This window comes from Anolis sagrei, chromosome 3 (genome assembly GCF_037176765.1).
Source record: "Anolis sagrei isolate rAnoSag1 chromosome 3, rAnoSag1.mat, whole genome shotgun sequence".
Lineage (NCBI taxonomy): Eukaryota > Metazoa > Chordata > Lepidosauria > Squamata > Dactyloidae > Anolis > Anolis sagrei.
The window spans coordinates 29,618,600-29,629,892 of NC_090023.1; the positions used below are offsets into that span (position 1 = coordinate 29,618,600).

The following is an 11,293-nucleotide window of genomic DNA, read 5'->3' on the forward strand; positions in this document are numbered from 1 at the left end:
CCCAGGGGAGCCTGGATGTTTCACCATCCTATCAGAGGCTTCTCTCATGCCCCCCATGAGAAGCTGGAGCTGACAGATGGGAGCTCACCCCGCTCCCCAGATCTGAACCGCCAACCTTTTGGTCAGTAGTCCTGCCATCACAAGGGTTTAACTCATTGCACCACCAGGGATTCCAGCATATAAGGTGACTTGGTCCATCAGTGTGTCATGTGAATGCCACAGAGTGCTCAGAAGAGGTTGGTCCTTTTTTGGTAAAGATTTAATGTACACTATTCACACTGACCCTTGGTACGTTGATCCAGTTTTGTGAAGGGGTGTGTGTGATATTTTTTCACTTAAATTTCTAGACTTATACATGAGCATTCGATATATAGCATTTTTGTTTATTACAGAAGCTGCCAATCAAGTGAACAATCTTTTATTTTATATATGTATACAGTAGCAAAATCCAGCCAAACTGTGGGACTTTTAAATTTCACTGAGTTCAACTTTTTTTAAAAAAACGTATACATTCCTATTGAAATAAATTGGACTAAAAAGTGCTGTCTTTGACTGGAGAGGGAAAAGAAAATGAAGATAATTAACAGCTCACACTTAATCATGTCTACGCAAAAGGCAGTGCCATTGAATTCAAAGGGATTAAGTTCTTAGCAAATATTAGGCTAACAGGCAAACATGGTTTACATTTTACCCTGTGATTAAGAAACGTGGCCCATTGCCCTTCACATAATGCAACTGTTAAACTATCAACTTTAACAGATTTGCACCCAAAACATCAACATGCTTTCCCAATTTGAAAAAAAAAATGTGAATCCTTCCTTGCTGGAAAATGTCCCTGTTTGTCAACTTAAGTTTGCCAATTGAATTGACTTGTACTCAAGATATCAAACATGAAATATGTCTGTCGTCCCAGTTTATCCCACTAATAATGCATACCGGTATAGGTTTTACTAATATATGACCACTAAGTAAAAAAATGGTGCATGCTGTAACAGCAGTGAAGCAGTAGTACGTACCATAAATTTTAATTTATGATAGTAGACCATTTTGTAAAAGTTATCTTAAAAAACAACTTCAGTTCACAAAACAAAGTGAATCCAAACAAAGTGATACTATTTTAATAATTCATAAATAGTCCCCATTTGACCTGAGTTTTAATCAAAGTTCATTTCCGATGACACCAGACGGTCCCTGGTGTAGGATCCTTTTGATGCCATAGCAAAGAAATGTTGAATGTATTGTTGAAGGTTTTCATGGTTGGAATCACTGGGTTGTTGTCAGTTTTCTGGACTGTATGGCCATGTTCCAGAAGCATTCTCTCCTGACATTTCGCCTGCATCTATGGCAGGCACCCTCAGAGGTTGTGACCTCACAACCTCTGAGAATGCCTGCCATAGATGCAGGCAAAATGTCAGGGGAGAATGCTTCTGGAACATGGCCATACAACTTGGAAAATTCACAACAAACCAAGAAATGTTGTTAAACAGCTTTTTCATGTATACATTAAGAAAAACACATCGAATACCTGTTTGGAAACTTTGAGGGGTGTTTTTTTCTAGCAATCATGCAAAAGAATGTTTGTATTCATGGGATATAACTACCAAAACATACCTTCTCCGAACACTTTCCCACATTTCCGTTGCTTTATATAATTTGTATTTTTGTATAGTAGTGCCATTAAAATGAGCATAGTTTTACATAGTGTAAAAGCAGGCATACTAGAAATCACAGAAGCAATTCCCACAAGCTGCAGGTAACAAAATAAAACAACACTAGTTTCTGAAATGCATACAATTCATGCAACAAAAATACCACTTTTGGTAAGAATCAAACCCACAATGCATTGGGTCCCTTCCTTCATTATATCAAACAGCAAATAAAAATGCATGTTTATTTATTTACGTCATCAAATTAACAGTTGCTCCCATTTTTTGTGGGACAAATGTTAAGGCTTTGCAGGAAGTCCTTTTCCCACTTCGTTAAATTAACAGAAAAAAGATAGCAAATTAAGACAAACAGGAAGGCCTGAGGTTCAGCAGTTCTTGCATTAGCAGCAACTTGATCACATGAGATCCACTTGCCTGCAGAGAAGGTGAAACCTCGCTTTGCAAACATGCTGTGCAGGGAACAGAATTGCTTGCCTTCCTATTTCTAAATTTGGCCATTGATTCATTATTAAGACAGGCAAAATGACCTAGAGATTTTAACCATTCCTTTGGTACAAGTACAGTATGAACACTATATGCCACTGTTCTAGGCTTGAAGCAAGTTGACTTTGTGACCGAGTGGTGGGTTCCTCATTAGCAATGTTTATTGACATGCACCAACATTGGCTTCAGCTTACACCACAGCCGTCTTCAAGTGGAAAGTCTCAATGTCATCCTTCTCAACAGACTACAGCAAAAAGGTTAAGGAGATCTTAACCCTTTCCCGCCAAAACAGAATCCATGGTATTCCAGTTGAACCAATGAATTCTTTGCTGGCAAATGGCTCTTCTTTACCATACGGTCTTTTAGTTCAGGAACCACCAAGCAAACATTCATTTCTTGAATGGGGCCAACTTGTTGAAAGTGTGCCAGAAAAGGGATGGCTTCCGTTTTGGCTCTGCCAGGGCAAACACCTGTTGCTGTGGGATGCTGGTGGGCACCGTGATGTGACGTTGGTGGATGGGATGTAAACTCTGGTGAGGTGGTGCCACTGGGCACCCACTGTAGACCCCTATAGAAAGAAACATTGAGAATATGTATAACATGACTGCATGGAAACAAACACTGTTATTATATAAAGGATTTACAGTTAAAGCTCATTTGCCCAAGGTACATTACACAAGATAAAACTACTCAAACTGACCATTGTAAAGTACTGATCATCGTTCCCAAACTTTGTTCCTCCAGGAGTTTGGGACTTCAAATCCCAATAAGCCCAGCCAGCTTGGTCAACTGTCAGAAATTCTGGGAGCAGGAAATCTAAAACACCTGGAGGACCATAGGTTGCGAACCACCAGTGTAGATATGGAAATTATTGAATTGTTGAAGTCTTTCCTGGCCGGAATCACTGAGTTGTTGTAGGTTCATGAAAATGAACAAAATATCTAAAATTATAACAGCAAATAAAGAACAACACTCAAACACAGGGGAATTCCAGACAAGAAACAATCAGGGACAGCTAATCACCTCAGCAAAGGATTCCCCCAGGCAGTAACAAGCCACCCCAAAAAAAACTGTCAGGCCATGAAATGCTAATCAAGGTGGCCAATTGAAACACTGGCTCCTACTTTCCCCACTGTGCTTAGGATCATTCAAAATTGCATCTCTGAAAAGTAAGGTGACTGGGGTGAATCATACTTCAGTCATGCAAGAGAAATTGATTCTATAAATTACCTTTCATCTTTCCATGCCTGGACTTCCGTGCATTTTGCATGGCTTGCTTCTTTTGATTTTCAGATATCTCCATTCCTGCATTTGGAAACAAATTATTAATATATGTACACAATGAGATATCTTGGAGGAGGGACCCAAGTCTGAACACAACATTCACTGAGGTTTCATATACATTTTATACACATAGCTTGAGGGTAATTTTATACATTTGCACAACCAATTTGAAATTTTTGGATTTTAGAATTCTGAGTGAGGGATGTTCAATCTATACAAGTTTGAAAGAACAATCACTTAAAACAGTGCTCCCTAACAAGATTGTCCTTTTTTTTCTTGTTTCAGGAGTGACTTGAGAAACCACAGGACCAGTGATTCTTAACTTGTGGGTCCCCAGGTTTTGACCTACAACTCCCAGAAATCCCAGCCAATTTACCAGCTGTTACGATTTCTGGGAGTTGAAAGCCAAAACATCTGGGGACCCACAGGTTGAGAACCACTGATCTTGATCCATTTCAATCTGGTTTCTGGCCTTGCTATGAGATGGGAGACAGGTTGGAGCTTAACATCCATATGAAGCCTCTGGAAAAAGTTATCTAGAGTTTTCGGGTTCTGTGTAACCAATAAGTTGATGACACTCCCCTATACAACTTTTAATAGAATAATTTGCTTTAACGGTGATTTAACTTTTGTAATTATCATGTTGTTACTTTAACCTTATTTACCTTCTTTGGAAACTGCCTTGGGTTTCATATTGGGAGAAACGTAGGATGTAAATTAATCACTAGTTGTAACAACAACAGCAACAAAAACAACAACAGTTCCACAAATAGTTTTGTAAGGTCTCACAAATTCAGTTGCTAGTGCACAAACGAACACAGCCCTGTCACTTCTTTGTGACTTGGTAAATAAAAAGTCAATTTGACTACTATTATGTACCAAGTGGGTTCAAGGTCACTGGATCTATTGTGCAACTGTAACTATTACAGGGAAAAACAACTGATCCCTAATCCATCTAAAACACGGACATGTGCCTTTCACCTTAAGAACAGACAAGCATCCCAAACTCTGAGGATCACCTGGGAAGGAATCCCTCTGGAGCATTGCAGCACACCCAAATACCTGGGAGTCACTCTGGACTGTTCTCTGACCTACAAGAAGCACTGCCTGAACATCAAGCAAAAAGTGGGTGCTAGAAACAATATCATACGAAAGCTGATTGGCACAACCTGGGGATCACAACCAGAAACAGTGAAGACATCTGCGCTTGCACTATACTACTCTGCTGCTGAATATGCATACCCAGTGTGGAACACATCTAAAACAGTAAAACACACTAAAACAGTAGATGTGGCTCTTAATGAGACATGCCGCATTATCACAGGGTGTCTGCACCCTACACCACTGGAGAAATTACACTGCTTAGCCAGTATTGCACCACCGGACATCCGCCGGGAAGTAGCAGCCAATAGTGAAAGGACCAAGGCAGAGACATCTCCAGCTCATCCCTTCTTTGGGTATCAGCCAGCATGTCAACAACTTAAATCACGAAATAGTTTTCTTAGATCTACAGAGACACTCGCTGGAACACCTCAGCAAGCGAGAGTTCAAAAGTGGCAGGCTCAAACCCAGCACCTCAATCCATGGGTGATACCAGATGAGATACTCCCTCCTGGGCACACAGAAGACTGGGCGACTTGGAAGGCGCTGAACAGACTGCGCTCTGGCACCATGAGATGCAGAGCCAATCTTAAGAAATGGGGCTACAAAGTTGAATCCACGACATGCGAGTGCGGAGAAGAGCAAACCACAGACCACCTGCTGCAATGCAACCTGAGCCCTGCTACATGCACAATGGAGGACCTTCTTGCGGCAACACCAGAGGCACTCCAAGTGGCCAGATACTGGTCAAAGGGCATTTAATTAACTACCAAGCTTGCAAAATTTGTGTTTTTTAATCTGTTTGTTTGTTTTGTTCTGTTAGAAATATAATACAATGGTCTGGTTGCTGATGACACGATAAATAAATTAAAAAAATACTATACCGGGAGACATTTAAACTATGCTAAAAGTATGTTACTTGCCCATTTCTTTGTCTTCTTGCACTCGCCTCCTCTCACTGGCACAGGCCTCCAGCCACTTCTTCTTATCCCCTGGTTTTTTCCCACAGAACAGATGGACCTCTTCTGTAACAATATTTACAATCTTGAAAGCATTTTTTACGCTGATATTTAAATCCTTGTCTCTGCCATCCTCAACGTCCAGCACTTCCACCTCGTCCATGTCCATGCGGCCCTTGTAATACAACATGTCCCTTCTCAGCAGATCTTTTTTGCAGAACACAAGCTGATGGTCGAAGAGAAAGAAAGTCCTCTGCTGGCTTTTGCCTTGCTTGGAGATTTTAGTCAGTTCTCCTGAGTGGATCAGTTCTGAGCTTCTGCCTAAAATGTCTTGGCCCTACAATATTTGCAGTAAACAACAAAGGAAAGACATGAGATTATTTTCCTGGATGATTATAATTACCTTTGGCTTAACACAGCCATCTCCCCACATTCATTGGGGTTGGGAGCAAAGTACTCCTATGAAAGCGAAAAATCATGGCAAAAGAAATTGATTTTTTTAATCTAAGAGAATACTTGTCTAGGAATTTCTAAGTCTTCTGAGAGTAAGGACTCTATTATTACTAAGCTACATTTTACACTAAAAGCCATAATGTAAACAATTGTTACAAAAATACAAGTGCTATAACTAAATGACTCCAAAAAATCAATGGGAATGTAGTCAAGAAACACTTTCATAAATCAAATGGAGTAACGAAACAAGGGCACACAAAAACAATAGAAATCATGCCTTCTGTATCTAAGCATTAAAAATCTCTGGAAGTGCACTTACCTCCCAGTTGACTATAGACACTTGCCAGCGAGCAATTTTGTCTATGCTTTCTAGCCTTCGTTTCCGTTCATTGATCAGGCAAGCAACATTCTTCATAGCTTCGTAGGCTGCTATTATGTCATTGTAGTCACTGCAAAATGGAGAGGAACAGGTTGGTCATTTCAAATGACAACTTTAGCCTTGCTGTAAAAGCTAATAATTCTCTCTACGTGGGGTTGCCTCTAAAGATGGCCCGGAAACTGCAGTTGGTTCAAAGATTGGCAGCCAGATAACTAATGGGAGCAAGTTACAGGAAGCAGTCAACCCCCCTGTTTAAACAGCTCAATTGGCTGCTAATAAGTTTCCAGTCCCAATTCAAGGTGCAGGTTATCACCTACAAAGCCCTAAATGGTTCTGGACTTGCCTATCTTTGCTGCTAATAAGTTCCCCTATGAACCAGCACATACCCTAAGATTATCCGGGGGGGGGGGGGGGGAGGGGTCTCTCGCTTCCACTGTCATCTCAAGCACGGTTGGTGGGGATGAGTGAGAGGGCCTTCACGGTGGTGGCCCCCAGGTTCTGGAACACTCTACCGGGCACAATTTAAAGTGCTGGCTTTGGCCTATAAAGCCCTAAACAGTTCCAGCCCAGCTTACCTGTCCGAATGTATCTCCTCTTATGAACCATCTAGGAGCTTAAGATCGTCTGGGGAGGCCCTGCTCTCGATCCTGCCTGCATCGCAAGCGTGATTGGCGGGGATGGGGGACAGGGCCTTCTCAGTGGTGCCCCCTGGCTATGGAACTCCCTCCCCAGGGATATTAGATTATCCTCCTCTCTCTTGCCTCTTCAAAATAGATCTTGACATTTGGGAGTTGTAGTTACTGGGATTGTAGTTACTGAACTCCACCAACGATAGAATTGGGCCAAACTTCCCACACAGAACCCCTATGACCACCAGAAAATACTGTTTTTCTGGTGGTCTTTGGCAACCCTTCTGACACCCCTCAGGACCTCCCCCCCCCCAGGGGTCCTGACTCCCAGGTGGAGAAATGCTGCCTTAAGGCCATCCAATCCAACTCCCTTCACCAGGACAAGAAAACATAATCAAAGCCCTCCTGACAAAGAGCCATCCAGCCATAGATATACATAGATATATAGGTTTCACACACACACATGTATATGAAAGATATAGTATCATAGATTTGAAATGTTGCATGTTCCAGAAAACCAGACAATCTCTACATCAACACTGACAAAGAAACAAGAAGAAATGCTGTTTATCCACAAGCATAAAGAATTACATATATTAGAAACCAACACTTTTTCATTAGTTTATTTTCCGGATCACCAGACTGGGCCACAGCAACGTGTGGCAGGGGATGGCTAGTAATAAATAAAATAGAAGATTGCATACAGTTGACCACATCTGCCTGCGATCTGACTGTAGGAATATGTGTAAACAAGAACATCAATATTGTAAGGAGTATCAGTGTTCCAATTTTGATTTTCATGAATAAGACACAAAGTTTGGTTGTTATCTGGGGGTGGGGGCAGTACATTCTTATTATACAAGTATCTAAATATGTATACACTGCAAAAATTACTAAGTACTTTAATACACATAGCTTGTCATGTACCACCCTCTTTTTCTTTTTGAGCAATTCAGTGGATAATTTTATAGCACAAAAATGGTGCTATAGTTTCATTCACATGCTCAGAGAGACGGAGAGTCATGGGGAAGATAGGGACGGGAGTCTATTTCTGCTGCTGCTAATCTGGGATGCTCATGCTGAGCAGACACAATTGCTCAAACAGCAGTCCTTTTGTATAAGCAGAGAGCACCACTGAACAGTTTAAATGAAGGGGAAACCCTGGCCTTTTCTACACAAAGCGAAGACAGTTCTTTTCATTGCCATTTCTAAGACAGAAGAAGAAAACTGGAGAGGAAGGAAGCAAACAACAAAGCAGCTCCCACACCCACAAAAGACCAGCTCCGTTGAATCGTGAACAATGCTGGGGAGGTTGGAGAGGGAAAGAGAACTATGGGGAGGGGGATTACTGTACTGAAAGAAAATGTGGCATCAGCAGTGTTAACTTCCTGACTTGGTTGGGTCGATCCTCTGGGGAGGCCCTCCTTTCGCCCCTTTATCCATCACAGGCACGACTTGTGGGAACGAGGGAGAGAGCCTTCTCCGCTGTGGCCCCCCCAGCTGTGGAACTCACTACCTGGTGATATTAGGCAAGCCCCCAGCCTAGCAGCCTTTAAGAAGAATCTAAAAACTTGGCATTTCTGGTGTGCTTTTGGAGAGTAACCATATATTTCCTACCTGTTGTTTTTTTTTTCTCCCACAATGTGGTCCTCATACTGCACCTCCCCCACCTGTTTTAGGCCTGACTCCACTGTTCCGTCCCCTACGTGCTTCCCCCTTACAAATATATCCTTTTCATTGCTATCTCTCCCAGATTTTATCATTTTATGTTGTACATTTGGCCCGCCCACTGTGTTTGTTTTTTCTTTGTATTCTGCACTGTTTTATTTTATTTTTATGTTGCATTTATTTTATTTTATTTTATTGAAATGTTATTTTTGCCATTTTGTATGTATTTTACTGTAATTGTATTATCAGGCTTTGCCTCATGTAAGCTGCCCCAAATCCCCTTTGGGGAGATGGTGGAGGGGTATAAATAAAGTTGTTTGTTGTTATTATTATTATTATTATTATTATTATTACTATTATTGGGTATATTAATCACAATTTAAAGGATTCAGAACTCTTAACCAAATCAGTGTGCGAACACTTCTAGAATTGTGCTAGAACTCTTGACCAAAGAAGATTTGGCCCATCAAAGTGTAGCTAAAAATTGATTTTGAATCAGAACAGGTTTTCCTGATGGTCTCAATTTGGGGGTGAATGTAATGGGCACCACTGACCTGGTTAAAACAAGCCAAGCTGGTGCAATCCTCTCAAGGGACTTGGTGAGATTTAAATGCAAAGAAGTGATCACTTATTTCAAAAGCACTTGAAAGTGTAATTGTTACATGAGCAGAAAGGTTTTGACATAGTGCAGTTTTCGCAAACACAATCTTACATGTTCCCAGTGGGGTGATAAACCATCTCGGTAAATACAGCTTCAATTTATGCTACAATTTGCTACACAACATGAATGCTCGAGGATGGAACAGGGGAAAAAAGAAAAGAAATTCACCATCATTGTCTGTGGACACAGACAACTGGCTCCAAACAATGCAGAGCTTGCATTTTTCTCTCATTCATTTATAAAGCTGCTGTAGATTACGTCATACTGTTTGCCCATCCAGTCTAATATTATTTACTCTATCTGGCTGCGACTCTCCAGATGTCAGGCATAGAAACCTTTCCAGTTTTAAGTAACAGATAGCTAGTTACTTGTTGAAAGTAACAAGGACTGAATTGAGCTCCACCAGTGAAAGCACTCCCATAGATTTCCCTCTTTTGTCTTCACAGCAATCCTGTATGGCAACTAAAAGGCCCTGGTTGGCCGTCTAGAAGCTTTGTGATTGACTAAGAATTAAACATAGGCCTCTTGACCGTATGGGCATATTGAAATGGGCATATTATAACCTGGACTCACTCTTGAGTTTGCCTCGGCATGCCGTTTCTCCACTTGTGGTACATGTCGAACTGGGTGAATGGAATTTAGCCCTACGTTAGGAAATTCTCTGGGATTTGCCCGAAACACTGCAGATTTAGCAGAGTATGGGCAGCAGAACTGAATCCAATTTGCATCAGTTCACTACCTACATGGAGTATTGCTTCCATCCCTTTCACCAATACAGGGAAAGGCATAGAGATCATACCTGGGTCATTGGCATTGCTTCTCCCAGCTGGCTACAGAGCACAATGTGAGCTCCTGTCCATCATGACCTGACGTTAGTAGGGGCACCAATGTGACCAGAAAAAAGATGGTGAGGTTGCTTCTCTCCTTCGTCTTGTTTGTACCTTTGATGATGCCAGCATAAGGTACTAGAGCCATCCAGGAGCTCACATGGAGCTCTGTGATCAATTGGGACCACTGGAGCTCTGTAATCAGTTGGGACCCTCAGTTGTGACCATTGGTGGCCAGACTGATGGTAAGGTGAATGTCCTATGGGATCAATGTGGTCTTGACCCAACTTGACTGTGCAGATCCTAAAGAGCTACCACTACAGGTTCAAGATGGTACTTGTGGCTACTTCTGGGATGAGATTGGAAATTTTCTGCTCCGGATTAGCACTGTATCTACTATTTTGTTGTTATTGTTTATTTGTTCAGTCACTTCCGACTCTTCCTGACCTCATGGACCAGCCCGCGCCAGAACTCCCTGTCGGCTGTTGCCACCCCCAGCTCCTTCAAAGTGAAGCCAGTCACTTCAAGGATACCATCCATCCATCTTACCCTAAGTATTTATCATATGTTTTGCATTTCTTTACCTATTCATATATGCAACCCTCTCTTTCATAGCTAAAAAAGTCTGTACCTAAGAACTTCACGTCATGCTACCAACTTCAAGTTTATACCACCAACATCTTTCACTTAGTTAGTTACAAGGGTATTAAAAGATTCTTTTCATACACATCCAGATGGTTATGTTTTTGAAAAGTTATGGTGGATGAATCTGGAAATGTCACCATAAAAATATGTACAGATTGTTCATCTTACCTGTGTTCCTGAGTGGTATACTTAAGTAATTCTGCCAGTTGCAGGGGGTATTTGCAGATTTTCTGAACAGGTGTGAGAAGAAAACCATCAATGGCAATGTCAATCATTTGCTGCAGAAGGCGGCAAGCCTCAAAGAAGTGGCGGTACTTGCCCTGTTTCATCAGGTTGGAGAGTTCAATGCAGGCACTGGGATGATTGTTGCAATACTCAGAATATATGGCAAAGCCTTCTTGCTAAATTAAAAAATCAGAAACATATTTTATTGATACAGCTAAACAGTTTGTTTTTTCAAGTATCAAAATATATTAAAAACTCCCGATATATAGGGGTAATAGAGACACATGTGATTGTAGCCCTACATGTAACTAT

The 11,293-nt window shown here is 41.4% G+C and overlaps 1 protein-coding gene across 8 annotated transcripts in view; it reads right to left on the bottom strand.

The window, feature by feature from the left end:
- Window positions 1–369: 369 nt before the first annotated feature.
- The window catches only part of SPATA13 (spermatogenesis associated 13), a 237,369-nt gene continuing 226,445 nt past the window's right edge, over window positions 370–11,293 (bottom strand). For all 8 annotated transcript variants that reach the window (XM_060770924.2, XM_060770920.2, XM_060770923.2 and 5 more), the window contains 5 exons: window positions 10,925–11,157; window positions 6,267–6,396; window positions 5,459–5,831; window positions 3,381–3,455; window positions 370–2,718 (listed from right to left, as the gene is read on the bottom strand). In XM_060770924.2, the coding sequence (XP_060626907.2) occupies window positions 2,540–2,718; window positions 3,381–3,455; window positions 5,459–5,831; window positions 6,267–6,396; window positions 10,925–11,157 (990 nt within the window). In that variant the 3' untranslated portion in view covers window positions 370–2,539. The remainder of the gene's footprint in view (window positions 2,719–3,380; window positions 3,456–5,458; window positions 5,832–6,266; window positions 6,397–10,924; window positions 11,158–11,293) is intronic.